Source organism: Equus quagga, chromosome 11, assembly GCF_021613505.1.
Source record: "Equus quagga isolate Etosha38 chromosome 11, UCLA_HA_Equagga_1.0, whole genome shotgun sequence".
In the NCBI taxonomy this organism is placed as follows: Eukaryota; Metazoa; Chordata; class Mammalia; order Perissodactyla; family Equidae; genus Equus; species Equus quagga.
The window spans coordinates 74,111,912-74,131,995 of NC_060277.1; the positions used below are offsets into that span (position 1 = coordinate 74,111,912).

The following is a 20,084-nucleotide window of genomic DNA, read 5'->3' on the forward strand; positions in this document are numbered from 1 at the left end:
CCTCATTAGCCCACCGCCCGTTCCTGTTCTCAACTGCAAATGATGGTGTTGATTAAAGTAAAACCTTGCTCGTTGGGCATGTGCCAATGGCTTACTTATCTGCCCCATAAAGCCTTCGGGCTGACACAGCAGCACAGCTGGGCCCTGAGCAGTAGGAAGGACACCAGTGAGAGAGGGCACGTGAGCTTCCAACTTTTGAGGACCTATGGCATGAAATACAGCCCCAGAAGAGATGAGGTCTAACCACTTCCATACATCTAGTTCAGCCCTCCTCACTCTGACGGCCACATCTCTGGTCCATAGCCACTAAGATTTCTTGTTTGCTGAGGCTAGTAGACGGCAGAGAGCGATCAATTTACATGACATTCTCCCTCCCCAATCAAAAAGGCCCATGACCTTATCATTCTTCCAAAGCACCAGGAGGATAATCAGAAAAGTCAGAAAAACAGAAACCTAAGACTACACACTGACATCCTCACCCTATCTAACCCATCCTCCTTACTATCCCAAAAGAAGGAGCAGCAACAACTTCTCATAGGCACTTAAGACAGTGTCCTGGCCCGGGAATCAAGAAATGTTTCATTCCTAGGTCTGCCATAAAGTCACCATGTTAACTAGGCAAATAACTGCTCCTCTCTGTGCATGTGCAAATGAGGAGGATTAATACAGATGGTCTAAGCTCTTTCCAGTTTTACGCTTCTAAGAATGCTAAGTATACTTTAACATCAAAAGTGAGCAGGACATAACTACCTGGTAACGATGCCAACTAAACGCCTAGTGTCTGGCACAACGATGCCACTGCTTCATCTGTGGTCAGGCAGAGTTAACTGGCCATCTCTGAAAGCGATACCAAGGGGAGGGGCGGGCGCCTTAGAGGAAGCATGAAGCCCCGCCTAGAATTCTAGGTGAGGCTCTCAGACTACAAATCCCAGCATGCAACATTGCAGCTCTCAAAAGTATCCCTTCCCGGCAGGCAAATCACTCTTCCCTGAGTCCATCCCACGTACAGTGCATCGCACGCACACGGAACTACGGCTCCCACAATCCAAGACCGAGCGCGATTCTTACTCCCAGGGTGCAATGCGCTCCCGTTCGCCCTTTGGACCCCTTGCGCATTGCAAACTGGGAGTTGAAGTCCACTGTAGGCAGGTAGCTGGGCGTTGTCAGTATTATAAAGTCTTCGCTTTTGGCTTCCTCTTGAAGAACAGTTTTCGGGGACAGTGATCAAGAGAGGGTAGTAACGGGCAGGCGGAACTCTCCATGGTGCCACCACTACGCAAAGCAGGGATGCTTAGGTTAAAATTAGCTCTCGGGAGTCGGAGGGAAGTGGGTACAGCAGCCGTCCAACCCGATACCAAAAGCATGTTTTCCGGCGCGATGGCTTTTCTTTTCTCTTTACCAATATGGCGCCTGGTCCAGCCACACCTGACGCTGGAACCAAACAGTCCACTACAACATCCCTAGGAGCACTCTTGTCACCGACAGCCTACCAGCTCCAGCCAACACCACACCTTGCTCCTCCTGTTCATGCCTGAGGACTCCAAGGACATGGTAGCCTATATCCCATTACCAAAATGGCGAAAAGAGAAGCATTCTTGTTAGGGCCTGCAGTTGACAATACGCCTGCGCGGGAGCCGGCTGTGTTGTTGTGGGGCGGGAGGAGAGCATCCTCAACACGCCTGCGCGGGAACAGAGTACTCTTGGTCTATACACAAACACCAATGGACACCAATGGATGAAGAGTCCCCATATTCCTGCGGCTGCGCTGTGACCCTTACAAGCTCTCCCAGGCGCCTGCGCGAGACCTCAGGTCCCGCCCTCTTATCTCAATGCGCTGGCGCAGGGCAGAAAGGCGGGGCTTCGGCGCTCCAGACGAATGCCAGCGCGGCTGCGCGCTGGGGGGTACCCTCTCACTGCGGCTGCGCGGGGGCCCGGCCGCCGGCTGTCACTGCGGTTGCGCGCGGCGAGCGGCGATCCCGGGGCGCCTGCGCGGGTGGCTTTGCGGGCGCTCGCGGTAAGTTTGCGCCAAGTGCGCGGCAGCCGGGACGCAGACGGCGGCGGCGGCGAGAGGCGGAGCCCGGGGACCACCCCCCATCACCCTCCCCGCAGTCACCTCACGTACCACAACCTCACCTAACCTCTAACCCCTCCTCCGATCCCCCCCAACCCCGGGATGGCAGCGCCCGCCAGTCTTCCCGGCCGGACCAGCGGTCGCCAGCGCCGGCTTTAGCCTGTGGGACTAGGCCCCGCCGAGGCCTGACCCCCGGAGCCGGGACCCACCGTGCAGCCAGCCGCCGGGCCGGGGCTGAGGGGCCGCTCCCCCCTCACGGCCCGTGGGGAGGACGCTGCCGTCCCGGGGACTGGGGGCCGGGGGGTGGGGGGGGAGCCAGGGCGAGGAAGTCGGGACCCGTGTTGGGAAAAAAGAAGGGGGGCCGGGGTCAGGAGCGTCCCCTCCCCCCGCTTCCCCCCTCCCCACGGGGCTGGGGGGGCCGGAGCAGAAAGCGCCCAGCCCGGGAGGTGGATGAATGTGGGAGAAAATGGAGACCAAGACGATCGTGTACGACTTGGACACGTCGGGGGGGCTGATGGAGGTAAGAGTGGCCCTCCTCATCCCCTTCCCCCAGCGTCGGGAGGGAACCTCCGCCCTCCGCCCCACAAAGCCGGTCCTGAGCTCGCAGCGCAAGAGGGCCAGGGGAGGAGGGGTTCTTCCTCCCTCAGACTCTCCCTCCCATCTTTGCAATTTGGGGGGCTGAGCTCAGGCTCCGAGGACGTTTGCAGCAGTTTCACCTACCCGCCGCCCTCGATTCGCTCTCCCGAGGCGCCAGCCCACTCCATCTCGTTGCACCGGCGGGCCTCCCCACCCCCTTCTTGTCGGCCCCTTTGTGCTTCCCCCAGCACGTCCGGGTACCGGGCTTCAGGCCTCTCCCGAGCCTGGCTTTAGAGTCCCCCACTGTCCATACAAGGAAGTGGCGAGAAGGGAACCGCGCACCCTCTCCCCATCCCCCTACCCTGATCCTCCCCATTTGGAAGAAGCTGTTCTCGTTGTTGTGCTGCAGGAACGCGGTTAGGGTGGGCTCCCCCTGGTTCCGGGGGCTGAGAGGTTCTGGGAGCAGCCTGGATGGGAGGAAGAAGGACAAAGGGGGGGAGAGGGGTGGGTGACGGAGAAGCCGCGTCGGGGGGGCGACGGACCGCCCGGGAGCTCCGAGTGTGCACACACGCCGTTTGTATGTGTGTGCAGCAAATACAAGCTCTGCTGGCTCCCCCCAAGACGGACGAGGCAGAAAAGCGGAGTCGGAAACCTGAGAAGGAGCCCCGGAGAAGCGGCAGGGCCACCAATCACGACAGCTGCGATAGCTGCAAAGAAGGTGGGGATCTCCTGTGCTGTGACCACTGCCCGGCCGCCTTTCACCTCCAGTGCTGGTAAGGTTTGGGGACCCCTTTGGAGGCCCTTGGCGGACCCTTCTCGGCACATTCCTTCACCCGGCCTACCCCAGCCTGCTGAAATAACGGGCGCTTGCAGCCGCTAGCTGACTTTCTGCAGCCACTGGGACGAGCGCCTCCCCGCCCCCAGGTGTCTGCCCGCATCTGGCTGTTTTGCGGGGGGACGAGCAGTGGTGGGTCCGGACCCCGAGGTGGGGGTTGGGAGGAGTGAGGAGAGCCCCATCTGGGATTGGAAGTCGCCGGGTAGCCGGGACAGAGCCGGCAGGGCACGGCCGGCGGTGGCGGGGGAGGAAGGGGAGGAGCTCCAGGCCCTGTGCTGCTTGTCTGCCCGCGCGCCCGCCGCCCTCGGGCTCCTGCTGCGCTTGGTTCTCCTCGGGGTGGGTGCGCGGAGCCCTCGGCCGCCTGAGCCGCCCTGGTCCAGACCCGCGGGACCGGGCGCCTGGGCGCTTGCGGCTGTGGAAGAAATCATGGAGGGTGTCTCTCTCGAGTCCGCCTCTTCTCTGCTTCTCTGTTTACAATATGGCGACCTGCCTTTAAATTATATTTTTATTCTCAGCGCCATTTTGGCTGCATATATGATTTGCAAACGTCTCCCGGGGAACAGTGGGGGTAGCCCCGGAGTCCTTTCTGCAGAAGCTCCTCGGGGGCCGGGGCTGGGATCTCGCCGCTTTGGTCCCCTTTCTCTGCCTCCGCTTCCCCCCGGTTGCCTCTCGGAGCTGCCTCCCTCTTCCCTCCCCTCCCCGCGCTGCCGCCTCTTAGGAAATCGGGCCGGGTTAGACAATTAAAATTGCCCTTGGGCGCCGATTTCACTTCTTCGCTCCGGATCTACGAGCCCTTCGCTGCAAAATTCTTTGCTTCCAGGGGAGGATTGTGTGCGGTGGCTCCGCGAGGGCACTTTTAAGGAGGAGAGAGCTGGAAAGCTGTGCGCTTCCCCCCCCCCCCCTTACTGAACGCGAGGGGAGGAGAGAGACCGAAGAGAGAGGGAGGGACCTGGGTTGATCGCCTGCTGCTTGATCCTTCTCAGCAGCTCAGCCCAGAACAATCCGGCCAAGAAGAGTTTAAACTCCAGCTTCTGCCTGTAGAAATCACCTCTGCCCTCCACAAAAATCCTCCATCTGCGCAGGGAATCAGATTGCGTCTTGTTCTGATGGGTCTTGTTCTGTTGTTCAGCAACAGTTGACTGAGGCAGTCGTTTGTGAGAGGAGGCGGCGGAAAGGAGAGGGGCTGTTCTGTTTGTTCCCACCCGTTTTTGATGTTGCCTTTTTCAGCTCTCTGTTTAAAGAAAAACAAAATGAGGTTTTCCTTAAGCACTGTCCACAATTCCATTCACATTCCGTCTCTTGGTTTGTGGAATAGTGCCTACTGTATATTTGTACTAATTGCAGGTTTTGGAACACTTATTAGACAGATGACTGATACTGGGCAAATTAAGTCTGTGGTCAGAAGTTATGTAGGAAGCTCCCATTACCGTTCCCAAGACACCTTTGCCCAGGAGTGTGCCCCATCTTGGCTTGTGATGTTGCAGGGACAAAAATGATTATCCTGGAGGAAGCTTTGCTACTGGCTTTAAAATTTTTATTATGAAGTGAGTAATACCAGCAGGAAGGGTCTGTGGTTTTTAGCCTTTGCTTCCTACAAGGTGTAATCCACCTGGAAAAATCTCTCTCTTCCAGTTTCCTATGCTGTTTTTGAGTACGGAAGAGATTTGTACTTGGATATCTTGTGTTGCTTACCACTTGTTCCCAGCTGGCTTACATTTTTTTTTAATTGTATTTGTTTGATATGTGTGTATTAGGACTGAGTTGTAGGTTTCTTGATTTAAAATATATGTTAATGTTTTACCTCTAGGATGAAGTTAGTATTAACCGAGAATGGTTAGCCCCATATTGAGTGAGAATTTTATAAGCTCTGTGTTATCTCATCTCATTTGTTTAATAAAGCTGAAATTGTTCATTAGAAACTTCAGGCATGGAAAAAGTGTGCTGTTTTGCCTGAGATTGGGCTTCTAAACTCTAAAATCTAGCCTCTGAATCTTTTAATTAGGTAAGTCTAAATCATGTCAAGTTGTAACAACTAACAGTTTCCACTTTAACTGGAAGGAGCGAGGAAGGGCCTTTTAGCTGTTGGTGAGGTTCAGGCTTGTCCAGGCTGCGTTTCATTGAATACTGGTTTTTTTGTTTTTGTTTTTTGTTTTGAGACCATGAATGGGAACTGGTACTCAGAGATTTGAGAATCCTAGTAAATGAGGCAGGGCTTGTTTCACATCTCCAGTTCCCCCTTTGAAGATGCGAGTACTGAATGTACCATTGACTTATGTAAATCATAGAACATTCTAGGTGTTCGTACAAAGGCAGGAAGCCCTCTTGCAACTGAGGTTTATCCCACTTTCCTGCCTCCTACCCCACATTCTTTCCAGCACAAGCGAAGTACTTCATTAACCATCTCAACCAGAGTAGTGAGGTCAAGCAGTTAACGGTGTTGGAAAATGTTGATTCCTGAGTGTGCTCCCGTTAATTTGTTCACTGTTGCTTACTTGTGCCATGAGGGAGTGAGGTTAGGAGGTGTGGCTGGATTTTCTCTTGCTTCCCGTTTTAACTGGCTAAGACTGGGTTATTTAGATAAGCATAGTAATGATAATTTTCCTTATGTACAGAATGCACAAGAGTGAAGATGGAGTTTTGCAAACCCTGTAGGTCATAACTGCAGTACTGCTGTGGGTCTGCATTCAAAGCTCTGTGAGACAAGTCCTTTTTCAGTCTCTAGTGTGCCTTGCCAGCTTGCCTCGCAGTGAACAGGATCTAGTAAAATGTTCCAGAAGTGATTCTAGGCAAACTTTACCTCTTGGGCTTAGTGACATAGCCATAACCACAGGGGATTTTTCTGAGATAAATTACTGGAGGAAGTGACTGGTCAAATAAGCTGTTTTAATTGTCTCATCTTTTCTCAGGGGCCAGTGCTCTGTATGAGGAGCAGTCCTCTCTTCCCAATTAGACTAGGAGCCCTATTTCTGGGTTTTCTGTAATGATCTTCTGGATGGGGGAATGAATTGTCCTGTGCTGAGTACCGTGACCTCACTGAAGAATTAAACTTGAGGAGCTGATGTCTTCGTATTTGTTTAAGTGATGGTGTAATTATTTTATCCAAGTTTAACTGGTTTATCAATTATTCAGAGAGGCAGTAGGGGTTACTAAACCTGCCCCTGCAGAATTGGAAAGAGATATGTTTTTAAATGTTCCCTGGTGAATTGTCGTGCTATAAGTTGAGCTTTCTGAAAATACTGCTCTCCATGGACTGGTGCCTGAAAATTGGTTAAAAAAAAAAAAAATTAGAGTAACTGGTGGAGCTCTAGTTGCCCCTGACCCATCTTTCTGTTTGAGATGGATAGGATTGTTCTCACTGATAAAGTGAACGCCATAGGGCATCTGTAGTGAAGCTGACGGGAACCTGGATGGTTTCCTCTGATTGCTTTCTCATGGCGTTTCCCTCCAAACAGACCGAGGGACCAAAACGGTCTGATTGAGAAGTGCATCTACCTCAGCAGACCTCAGCATGGTCGCTTCCCGTCAGACAGATTTCTGTAGCATTTGCCTCCGCATGTTATATTTGGAATTGTTGGCCGGCTTTCCTCTCTCTGGTGTTGGCAGCAAGATCCAAAATGAGGTTTTCGAAGAATGAGAGTAAAAAGGTCTCTGTGCACAGGCAAAACTAAGCTCAGCTTGGAGTTTTGCATATTTAATTTTCAGTGAGTCATAACAAGAAAGACTTCACACAAAGAGTAGAAAACTGCCTTGCAGAAAATCTTTGCTGTTTGAACTTTTTAAAGAGGCGATTTTTTCTGATTTTGTTGTGTTTAGCTCTTTATTAGAATAGGATCAGGCAAGTGATGAATTAAAGTACATTTATTTTAACATTATCTTATGAATCTGTTGTTTCTGCCATTGTAAGTGCTTGGAAGCCTGGCACTGAAGAACTGGAGGTGACAACATCTGGACTCCCTCCCCCTATCCCGCCACCTCAATAGTAAAATGATTCAACAATAAACAAACCTAATTTGGTTTTATGTGTATTTTATTTATTTTTGCATTTGCTGTGTTCTGTTGGAATCTGGGTGTGTAGTATTGTTTTTAAATGGTCCACTCAAATAGGGAGTGTCCAGTAACTTTCAGCTTTAATTCAGTTTTCGCGTGTGTGCTTTGTAAACTTAACGTGGGGCTCATTCTTATGAAATGAGTGCTTTAGTTCAAAAATAAAGGATAATCACTGTTTAAAAATATAAGAATAATATTTGGTATGAATTGGTTACTCACAAAATGTGACCCAGATGGCTTTGGTTGAGAAAAGAAGCATCAGAAATATTAAAAATGGGAAAGGAGGTAACACTCCTCAAAGGTAACAGTTTTTGTGTAACTTACGGCAAGTATTTAGTGGTGCTGTTGTGGGAAACTTTTTATTTTGAGACTGTCCCAAAGTTAATTACCATACTTAGTGAAAGGTAGGATGCAGTTACAGCCTCATCAATCTCCTGCTGTTCCTGAAGGTTCTCAAAGTACTTTACAAATGGGCTCCACTAATATAAAGGACCGTTTTTTGGCCTTTGTAAATGACTTGTGTGTTTTTTTACATGTGTAAATGTGTAAAAGACATACTACTTAGGTATTGCCTTCATTTTAATATGGAGACGGGATTCATGTTGATCTATTTTAAATTCTTCATCAAGTATGTCTCCAAGAGAATTTTTTTTTTTAAAGATTGGCACCTGAGCTAACATCTGTTGCCAATCTTCTTTTTTTTAATTTATTTTCTTCTCCTCCCCAAAGTCCCCCAGTACATAGTTGTATATTCTAGTTGTAGGTCCTTCTGGCTCTGCTATGTGGGACACCACCTCAGTGTGGCTTGATGAGCAGTGCTAGGTCCACGCCCAGGATCCGAACTGGTGAAACCCTGGGCCGCCAGAGTGGAGCATGTGGACTTAACCACTCAGCCACGGGGCCAGCCCCTCCAAGAGAATTTTTTTTAAAGCCAAATCGTAAAATAAAGACAAATAAATTGTCTAATTTGAACTAGTAAGAGATTCAAATAGTCACTGCTATGTATTGAATGAAACACTGGTTTTTGTTAAGCTCTGTGTAAAAGTACAAGTGATACTCAAGAGCTCAGTGAGTTTTCAAGGTCCATCCTTGTAGAATTTATCAGTACTTCATTCCTTCTTATGGCTGAATACTGTCCATTTATGAATATACCACATTTTGTTTATCCATTCATCAATTGACAAGACATTTGGGTGGTTTCTACTTCTTGCTGTTGTGAATAATGATGCTAAAAACATTTGTGTGTACGTTTTTGTGTGGACATGTGTTTTCATTTCTCTTAGGTGTATACCCAGGATTGGGATTGCTGGGTCGTATGGTATTCTTCCATTTAATCTTTGTAGAACTGCCAGGCTGTTTTCCAAAGTGGCTGCTTCATTTTACATTCTTACCAGCAGTGTACAAGGGTTCCAATTTCTCCACATCTTTTCCAACACTTGTTATTATCTGTCTTCTTGATTAAAGCCATCTTACGGGCTAGAAGTGCTATTTCATTGTGGTTTTGATTTGCATTTCCCTTATGGCTAATGATATTGAACATCTTTTCATATGCTTATTGGCCATTTGTATATTTTCTTGGAGAAATGTCTCTTCAGATTCTTTGTCTAATTTTAATTGGCATATTTGTTTTTTATTATTAAGTTATGAGTTCTTTATATATTCTAGATAGAAGTCCCTTGTCAGATATATGATTCGAAAGTATTTTCTCACAGTCTCTATGTTGTCTTTTCACTTCCCTTGTCTTTTTGTTTTTAAATTTTTGAGTCTTACCTAGAAAAAGATGGTTCATTTAAGCATACTTTAATGTCTATGCCTGTATTATCTATGTAATGACAGGGAGTAAAGGATTTCTTCTGTGTACTCCAGTCAGGACTGTGCATCTCAGTAGAGAAAACCTTACAATATGATTCGATATGTTGCTGTTTTGACTGTTCTGGGTAACTCTTCTTAGCAAAGAAATCTAAGGCTGGAAGTTACCCCAGAGGAAGTATACAAAATCCACCACCTGCCTTAAGGCAGGATACCCACCTGGCACTCACCAGCCACATAAAAAATTTCCATCTGGAGGCCCATCTCATACTTTGAGGCCCCTAGTTTAAGGAGAAAGATTTTAATTGCCTCAGTTTGCTTGGTAACAGCTTGGAGTAGGAATAACTCAGATCAATTAATGAACTATCTTTTGAGCCCAGTTAACAAGAACAAAAAGTTGCTTGTACATTGCAGTGAACTCACCTGTTTATATGTGTCTCTGTGTAAGCCCAGATAGCAGTAAATAGGGAGACAGAGCACAGAGAATATTTACCTGAAGGTTGTATATAGCTTATAAAAGGAAATAGTCTGCTTTGATACTCCCAAGAGGATTTTTGGAGGATTTTCCTGCTTCTTAACAGAAATGGATGCATCTTTTCTCCTACAAGTGACAGGGCAATAGAAAATAGATGAAGCTGAATGTTGTTTGCTTTTGGTTATGGGTAAGAGTGTTGAAATGATTCTCTGAACTTTCTTGGCCCACCCCCAGAGCATACACAACAATTCCTTGAGTGTGTAATTAAGCAGGCCACGCTGGTAGAAGATTCTGGTTTGGGTTATGATGGCACTTACTATGGTAATGCAGCACAGGCTCCTGGAAATGCATTCTTGTTTTAAGGTGCCAGAGTTTTAAGTCACCAGAGCAGGAAAAAAAAGTTTGTTTTCCCACCTCCACTGTGCTCTTCCTTTGACTTAGAGTCTCCAGGGAGTACAACATGGCCAGCTGCATTGAGATTCAGTGAGTGACACTTATAAGAGCACCTCTGCATAATACTAGCCTCCCAGGAGATAGGACAGGAGTACAGCTGTCCCTCTGCCAGTTTCCTGAAAGAGGAGGACATTGTATTCAGTGCAGGTCCTAGACCAGATTTCAGAAAGGCACTTTGGTATTGCGAATTTGTCACCATGCCCAGGACGCATGCACAGGTCACTAGCTGACTCCTTTTCCCGTGACTGGAGAGCAGTTAAGAATAAGGTGACTCCTTTTTCTGCCAGCTATTTACAGATATCAGAATCTTCATTCTTTAAGCCTACGGTTATTTCTAAATCTAGGTCTCAGCAAATAAGACTAAAGATGAAATTTTAGCACATTTGCATGGGAGGCAAAAGACACAGGGAACTGATAAAAGGAGACATCATTGATTTGACCCATCAGTAAAAAGGAACTTAGCTACTCTGTAGAGCTCTTGTTGGATTCACAATAAGCAAATTCCAAGTACACCTTGCAGACTGATGAGATTGTCTAAGTAATGAAAAACTTGACTCGCTCATTCAAAGAGCTACTCCTTTCCCTTTTGCAGTCATGTACTAAATGCTCACTAAACTACTTGAACGCCGGAGGCTGACCCATTTCCTCTGCTCATGGCTGCATGATACCTAGTGGTATCACAAATGAGAGACGTGCAAAGATAAACACTGGTTGGGCAACAGAAATGATATCTGGGTTCTTCTAAGTGGATGGTACCTTTGTTAACACAAACACACGGTGACCATTCCTTTCCCCCTAATTACATTTGCTTTCCTGTATGTTAATAGCTTTGGTGTTTAATCTTTGCCCTTCCCCTGTTTTCTGACAAATTGTACAGGATATCTCCCTGGAAATGTTTCCCAGTCTTGAAAGGACAAAAGACAGAGTAACAGCAGGGCGGGGAAAAACTCCATGCCTGAACCTAGCGTTAGTCTTTCCCACTGATTTGGGCTCGGCATGAGGCTCTTTTTGAAATAAGCTCCAGTGAGCAAGAGAGGACTCTCCACAGGGTTTGAATTTAACCATAGCCCAAAGACATCGCTTTAGCTCCAGGTCAGGCAGGAGTGGGGGAACCTCTCAGAATTACTAGCAAGCTTGAGTTCCAGGGTGGAACCCTGTTTGTGGCAGCATAAGCACATTTACAGGCTTTTACCCAGCTGTGATCCTAAGAAGGATGTTGAATGTTATTTTTTTCCTATCTGCATTTGTGCAGAGAAGCTAGGGAAATGCACAGAACTTCAAGTGAGTTTAGATAAGTCTGAATTACAAAACTGAGCAGAGTGGAGCCACTCTTGTTCTTTCCACCAGCCCTGGGCTCCTGTGATGAGCTGGGAGCTTTTTAATTCCCATGTTCACTGAAACATCACATAGAATTCTACTGATTCTTGGTTTTTTGGGGGGTTTTTTGAAGAAGATTAGCCCTGAGCTAACATCTGCTGCCCATCTTCCTCTACTTTATGTGTGGGATGCCTGCCACAGCTTGGCTTGCCAAGCGGTGCCATTTCTGCACCCAGGATCTGAACCGGTGAACCCTGGGCCGTCGAAGCAAAATGTGCGAACCTAACCGTTGCGCCACCACGCCGGACCCTGATTCTTGGTTTTAATGAAGCTCTGTAAACATTAGAGGGAAACTGCAGTGAACTTTTTCTCAGCCGACAATCATCAATTATTGGTCAAAATACATTATGAAAATTATACTCCATTAATCTCATTAAATGTGTCTAAACCTATAACTTTTCATAATTCTGTACATAGGTTGGCTGTATTCAACTTTCTTTGATCTTGCTTGCCATTTTTTGAAAGAGCATCTTAAATGTAGGGAGAATTCTGTCACTAATTTTGACCTTCTGTAAACGTTATTTTGCTTTATCACTTGTTTTTGCTTTGTAGTTCTTGTGGGTTTGCCTGGCATAGATGACACTTGGCCATTCTAGTTTAACTTAATTCTAATTCCTAATTCCATGATATCAAACATCTTTGACTGAAGGCTGCAGTTTGTTGATGTTAAAGTAAGCTGCATAGTAAGAAAATTGTCTGCAGTTTAAGTTACGGGAAAGAGTTCATGTCCAAGCCTTGTATGCTTGCTGCATACAAGCTTTCCTCAAATTTTATCATTTGTGTGCACACATTCAGGCCTTTAGGGTGATTGTTCCTTTAGTTAGGGACCATCTGAGAGAAAAGTGGGCCAAAGGGAAAAATTATGGCGCTCTGTCTCTGAGAAGTACGTTCAACTCCTAAATAGGTCACTGGGGGTATAACTGGAAGGCTTCAGAAGCCCAAGTCAGCACTTAGCTGTGGCATCAAACCACGACAGCACAGTTTGACAGTGTGCCCAGGAGATTACTTCAGTCAAGTAGGGCGGGGAGCTTTGAGGTTTATAAGTAAAATTAGGGGAGGGGAGTTATGGGTAAAAGAAGGAGGGAATAAGCCCTATGCTGCTTTAGCCCAAATAATAGCAATAATAATAATATAATAGCAATGTTCTCCCTCCTTCCTTTTTTTTAGAAGACCCTGTCAGAGGAGGGTAAATAAAACAGAAATCTTCCTTAGGGAAAAGCAACTGGGTCTTAAGTAGAAACCTGCTCTCTATATTTAGTTGGATTTCAAATAAAGACAATGTTAGTGTTTTAGTTTTCCCAGCCTTTATAGAATTTTAGGTCCAATGTCTATAGGATGCAAACTGGTGCAAGTTCTGTGAACTGTGTCTGCAAGAAGAGTGTGGCCTGGCTATTTCCTTGTTCTTGATAGTCCACTAAAATTTGGCCACAGAACAGTACCCAGTTTTCCATACCTCTGAGACTCTTCTGGAATACACAATTACAATTGTTGATTCTTCTTTCCAATGGAATGTTCTCTAGGGATGTTAGAAAGTGACTGTTGAGGCCAGAATGTTGATTCTTTTTCAAAACAAGTAGGCTCCAACATCTGTCATGAGATGAATGAATGAAACTCATTTTTTAAATGTTGCAGCCAGCCCATTTTCCATTGTGGAGAATCCAGGATTGCAAGAATAGCCAAACCAGTAATAGAGCAGGCCCTGTGGCACCCAGGCTCAGCTTGTAGAGAAGTTAGCAGAGGCAAACACCTGGTATAACTGTTGGTGGTCTCTCCTCCCTCCCTCCTCCTTTCCCTGCACTAACTTGAAACTCTCTTCTCCAGGTGTCCTTCACTAGGAGGATACCACAAGCCAGCTCTACATAGAAGGCGATAAAATTTGGGGGCACAGTCTGCTAGTCTGAAAGAATTGTATGCCTGTGGAAGTGACGCAACTAGCTAAGTTTCTCAATGGAGCATTTGTAATGGCCTGGCACTTCATTGGTTTCCTTGTTAACACTGCTACTGAGGCTTTGCATGAAAAAACCAGCAGTCCTTGTGCTTTTTATGTACTTTGTGGCATTAGCTGTATTTGAGTCAGCTGGGATGAAGGAGGATAAGGAATTAAGGTTCAGGGAGCCCATAAACTTTCTCTCTGATTTCATCTCTCCAATATCCTTCAATATGACCATCTTCTCTGCCTTTGAAAGGTGGGCCATACTTGAAGATAAAATGCCTACACAGGTGTCCAGAGGAAGTTTACTATTTCTGCTGACATTTAAATTTTATTAAATTTTGTTCCCTCAAAACATAAACCATTAAATTGGGTATGTTAGTATAGCTTTTAACTTAAATTTAAAAAGACATTTTTAAATTAAACTTTACCCAACACCTCTTAGCTTTTCCACAGCAGAAGCTGGTTTCAATTTATAAAAGACTTGTTTTCTGTGTTCATAGGTCCCTGTATGGATCAAGATGGCTGCTGGGAGGCTGAGACATGATTGTGATCCTGACAGCGATCACCTTCACTCCCATTTTAGCTAGTCCCAACGTATTTCCTGAGTTAGCCAAGGGAAGCAGGGCCCATCTTAGGGAGAGTAGGCCTGTTCTGAGCATGTATTGTCTTTTGCAGTTGGCCTTATACAATGCCATTAACTATAATTGCAGGATTTTTATCTGATAGTGGACCTCAGATGGATGGATGAGACCCGTGAACTGTGAAATTAAAAATCAGAATTGCTCAGTGCTATTGTTTGCTTGCTGAACACCCCCCACCACCACCAAAAAAAGGGAGGAGACATGCAGATGATGGTGGGGAGGGGACAGTGAAATCTTTCTTAGTCTGATACTTTATTTCAACTGAAACTGCCGTATCGGGCTGGAGAGCTTCTGATTCTTGGAGAATGATGGGTTCTGACAGGAGGGACCTTACCAGTTCATGTGACTGACCTCTTTTAAAAAGAGAACCCAAGTGGAAGGCTGTTGGTATATTGTGTATAGATAGGCTGTTTGCATAGTGTTCCTGTTAAGTGTTTTATTAAATAGAGTATTTTGTCAGTCCAGGAAGAGAATATGAAGTATTCTTCCTTAAATTTTTTTCATTCACTCGCTTCCATTTGGCTTAAGACATACACCAAAGCTTTTAATTTTGTTGAGGGATATTTTCATGTCTCTCTGGCTGCTTTTGGCTCAAGTTTTAAAATGTCAGTGTCACTTAGCTGGATGGACAGTTGCAAGCCATACGTCAGTAACCTAACCTATTAAAAAAAATAAGTCCAGAGCCCAACACCATTTTTATCTGCCTGTTGTAATGCAAAATATAGGTCTCTGAAATAGAAGGCAGTCTTTCTGCTTCCCTGTCTCCCTCTCTCCCTCCACCTCTCCCCTCCTCCCTTTGTTCTCTTGTTCCCCTCCCCCTTCTCCCTTTCAGTTCCATACTGAAAAACTGCTTGCGCTGGATGGATAATTAACATAGAGCTGTGGAGCAACAGGTCCCACTGGTGGCGACTAAATCTGAAGTAAATGTTAATGTCATGCAGGTTCACATGTATTAATAGGCAAGGGAGATGAGTGAGGTTAGACTCAGATCAACCACACTGGTATATGACTTGAAATAGATCCTCTTAATTAGAGAGCCAAGAACCATGACAACTACCAACATCTTCCACCTGCAGTGGAGAGCCGCAGCTTTATTAGTGAGTGAAAGAGGCATTCTAGATTAAAACTGGACTCATCCTTTGGCTGTGAGTTGGGATCATCTGGCTTTGGGCTTTGAATCTTTGACATAAAGAGGTCTATCAGTACAGGCATTACAGTTAGCTTAGGGGTATATGTTTGTGGTTTTCTCTTTGATGACTCCAGAAATAGGCCAATCTAGACACCCTCATCAGCAATAGAGACAGGTCACTTGGATTTGTTTGTGGAAGTGTAGATGCTGGAGTCCTGCTGCAGAGGTTGGCTTTAGGAGTGTTAGTTTTGAAAAATTAATATCCTTGACCAACTTTCTTTTGTGTGTGTGTGTGTGTGAGGAAGATTGTCACTGAACTAACATCTGTGCCAGTCTTCCTCTGTTTTATGTGGGATGCTGCCACAGCATGCGTTGACGAGTGGTGCTAGGTCTGCACCCAGAAGCTGAACCTGTGAACCCCGCGCCAGCAACCCCCTTGACCAGCTGTCTAATTGGTTTGTGTACAGATGTGAACAGTTTATAGACCCTCTTAGGTCTCACAGAGAGCCACACCAAACTCTGAGATATCCTTCAATTGTACAATCTCTGAAGACTTAGAGCTCTATTGTTATGAACAATTTTATAGCTAACAGAATGTCTTTAAGATCAGGTAGTGGTTAAAATAAACAGTGAGGGGCCGGCCTGGTGGCGCAGCAGTTAAGTTTGCACGTTCCGCTTCGTCAGCCTGGGGTTCTCCGGTTTGGATCCCGGCTGTGGACATGGCACCGCTTGGTAAGCCATGCTGTGGCAGGCGTCCCACATATAAAGTAGAGGAGGATGGGCACAGATGTTAGCTCGGGGCCAGTCTTCCTGAGCAAAAAGAGGAGGATTGGTAGCAGATATTGGCTCAGGGCTAATCTTCCTCAAAAAAAAAACAATGAGTTGGAAAGCAGTGAACTGTCACATTCTGGCCAGGAATTGCAGGCCAGGGCTTTTTAACAAATAATCTGGAAGGAAACATCCATGGAGTGAACATGGGAAGATATTCTGCAAGAGCTCCGTCCTCAGAAGGCACTCACTCTTGTCTGCCATGGAGTAGAATGCCTGTCTTGTTGCACTGCAGGCCATTCTTTTGAAGCCAGAAAATAAAGTAGAGGTCCTTAGCCTGTTGGCTGAAGAACTGCCAGTTTTCCAAGACAAGCCCGCTCATGCACAGAACATGACTATTCCAGGGCTCACCTTCCTTCCCAGGACTTAGATATGTCTCAGAAGGAATCTAAAGGTTCAGATACTCTTGTGCTCTAGATGGACTTAAACATTCATTCCCAGGAAAATGTCCCCACTCTCAGAACCTTCCTTTTATTGGGTAGTTTTCAAAATACAGAAATATACCTGCTTCTAAACCTATAGTTTCTGCCTGAACCCCCCAAGATCCTTAACTTCACCATCTTTAAAGGGTCACTGGCTGAATTACCATTGCTGAATAGTTTTGAATGGTGGGAAGAGAGTAAGGAAAAAGCCACTGTCTTCTTCAGGTACCTAATGACCAAACTTCTGGGGCTCTTCATTGAGTCTGGCATCCGTGAGTGGTTGAGTCTTATATAGATCTATATGGCAAGAATCAGTTTGTAGTTGATTGTATGTGGTCTCATTGCCAGTTGTCCTTTTCACGTTGTCTCTAAGCTGTGATCCCTGAGAGCAAGGACCGAGTCTGAAATCTCACCGCTTAGCACATTGCCTAGCGTAAAGTAAGTGTCCAGTAAATGCTTAAGTGGATGAATTACTTTGGTCCTCTCTCCCCAAAGGCTGAGTTTCTTGATGGGGTATATCATAACTTCTTTGCTTCGTGTCCTTCCTCCAGTGTAGCATTAGTTAGTAAGCAGTGAGTACTAAATAATTGACAGATGTAGAAGGAAATGCTCAACCTTGAGATTGAGGAAGATACCTTGCTGGGTACTCTACTGTGTTCCCCAGAAAAAAGAGAACTACCAAAGATTCTTTAGAAACAGCTTGGGCTCAAGATTTCAAAGAGCTGGGAAACTGATTTGAGTTCTATTTCTGCTACTTACTAGCTCCATGGCTTTATTTGTCAGTTTCCTCACTGTGGGAGGAACTAGGGGAATAAGAAGTAATTCTTACAGTATACTGGTGAAGATCAAGTAAGAGCATCTGTGAAAACACTTTGTGAACTGTAATACACTATCTAGATGTAAGATGAGATTATCACTGCTATTTCTAAGCTTTAGTGATTAGGAAGCATATTGATGTCTTTACAAGCAGCACTGGCTCATTTTAGTGTTTTCATGGTTTTCACTGCTGAACAGCGGAAGCTCTGATAGAGTAATTTCAGCGTTACCTGACTTTTAACTTTTAATGATTTCCTTTTGTAGAGAATGGCCCTCAGCACCCTGTCTTCATTGATATATGGGGATGAGAGGGAGCTGGGCCAGAGCCTTGTTTTTCTTGACAGGCATATCATGATTTAAAGACTCTGGTGTGCATATAATTGTTTCAAAGTTGCATACTAAACTTATGGGAACACCATTCTTATGGGGAAGGAGCTCTAAGATGGGCAGCTGAGGTGGGGAAGTGCTCCAGATATGATCAGAATTGTGTTTTAAATAAGTCATTCTGCCACTAGTGTTCAATAGGTTGAGGGAAGCATGAGGGGTAACCAGGAGGGCATTCACATCTTAGTAAAAGATCTAAACCTGTACCACCTTGCCTCGCCCTCCTCTGCTTTACATGTTTCGTGTAGGATATCTTGGTACAAAGCCAGTGGGTAGATGAAAAGAAATGATGAAAAACAGAATCAGAAGTGACATCCTTTTCAGGGTTAGTTTTAATATATAGCTGCTGAAGCATAGCAGAGTGTGTAGGCCTTTGCAAATTACGTGCGTGCATTTTATTAGTTTGGATGTGGCCTATGCAGAAATACATTGGAGAGAACTAGGGAAGACTTCAGAGGTGACATCCACCTGTGGTCCTCTAGGGCTTTGGAAGACCTGTCCCGGCAGGCCAATGTGCCTCTAGTTTTCTGCTTCCTGGTGAGGATCCTCCTGAGATTCCACCAAGGAAATGGAGGAAAGGAAGCAATGAGCTGTGAGGGCTTGGTGAGCGTCCTGACATGTATGCTTAGGACTCCAGGCAAGCATGGCAAAGCAGGAGCTAGGAAAATTTGCCAAGCAAGTGCTGCTTTAGGTAGAAATGGTAAAGCAGTATAGCGTTAGGCTCTAGGACTTAAAGGAGAGTCCTTATATAGTCAACCCTCAAATTTTTTTTAGTATTTCTCATATTCTTTGAAGAAAAATTTCCTTTTTACCATTTCAAGTAGGTGACTCCCAAGGAATTTTTTAAGCTTAAATGTAGCCTTATTCTGTATAGCAGTGGTTTTCAAACTTTGGTGTTGAGCAGAATCACCTGGATGGCTTGTTAAACGAATTGCTGAACCCTACCCCCAGAATTTCTGATTCAGTAGGCCTGGAATGAGGTCTCAGAATTTGCATTTCTAGTAAGTTCCCAGATTATGCTGATACTACTGATCTGAGGACCACACTCTGAGAACCACTGCTGTATAGACATTATAAATGTGACCCCCTGAGAACTGAATAAAGTCTCATATGACTCTTGGTGTAACCTTAATGGAAATCAATGATCTGGAGGATCAGTAAAGCCAGCCCTTCACAGCTCTAATTTTGATCCAGTATTGACTTACCGAGTGACTACTGTGTTCACAACCTCTATATTATACAGATACAAGGAGGGAAGAGATCCAATCCTTGTCTTGGTCCCTCCAGTAAAAGAAATGAGAGAACTGTCACACAAGGGAAAGCATGAGAAGAGCCAAAAGAGAACTAAACTATGCAGCCAGAGGTCCAGGATGTCTGAGTAATCCAGGAAGAATGCATGGAGAAGCTGTGCTCAGTTATCTATTGCTGCATAACAAACTACCCCAAAACTCAGTGGCTTAAAACAGACGCTAGTTATTATCTCTCACAAGTCTGCGGGTTGACTGGGTTTAGCTGGGTGGTTTTTCTTTCTGATGTATTGTTGTCTGGGACTGTAGTCATTTGGAGCCTCGACTGAGCTGTCATGGTCAAAGATGACTCAGTCACGTAGCAGTAGTTGGTGCTGGCTGTTGGCTTGGAGTTCATTAGAAGCTGTTGGAGTGCCTTAAATCTCCTTCGTGTGGCCTCTCACAGCATAACAGCAGGGCTCTGAGGTGGAACCTTCCAAGCATGTAAAAATGGAATCTGCAGGTCTCTTAAGGCCCACCCTTGGAAGTTGCAGCATTGTCACCTCTGTTGCATTCTGGTGATCAAAACAAGTCACGAGATAAGCCCGATTCAAGAAGGAAATGGACTAACTCTGGATAGAAGGAGTAGCAAAGAATTTGCAGCCATCTTTAATCTATCACAGGCTGATTGAGGCAGGTCTTACAGGATGAATAGGATTTTGACAGACATAACTTTTTAGAGTAAGAGTGTTCTAGAGGAAAAAATAGCAAGTCTTTAATTTGGCTAGGGGCAAAGGTACCTAAAAGGGACCTGAGAAGATGGAATGGAACCATGTTGCAGAGGCCTTTGAACAGCAGCTGGAAGAGCTTAGACTTAGACTAATAGACTTTGAAGAGTGTGAAGGACCTATCCGCGATTTTTATTAGCATGGTGCAGAATTTGAGAATGACTCTCAAGGCTCCAAACTGGTTCTTTATATCTTTCCCTGTAAACCCAGGGTAAATAGCTCTGGATTTGGCTTCTCTTTCTAAGATAAGGGAAGGGATACTCACTCCTTAGGT

At 45.7% G+C, this 20,084-nt stretch overlaps 1 protein-coding gene across 2 annotated transcripts in view; it reads left to right on the plus strand.

The window, feature by feature from the left end:
- Positions 1-1,918: 1,918 nt before the first annotated feature.
- Positions 1,919-20,084, plus strand: part of PHF12 (PHD finger protein 12) — a 37,985-nt gene continuing 19,819 nt past the window's right edge. The window contains exons 1-2 of one of the 2 annotated variants that reach the window (XR_006890661.1): positions 1,919-2,591; positions 3,239-3,420. Coding sequence is in view for 1 of the 2 variants with exons in the window: in XM_046676172.1 (XP_046532128.1) it covers positions 2,526-2,591; positions 3,239-3,420 (248 nt within the window). In the remaining variant the exon portion in view is untranslated. The remainder of the gene's footprint in view (positions 2,592-3,238; positions 3,421-20,084) is intronic. The other variant, XM_046676172.1, reaches the window with a different exon arrangement.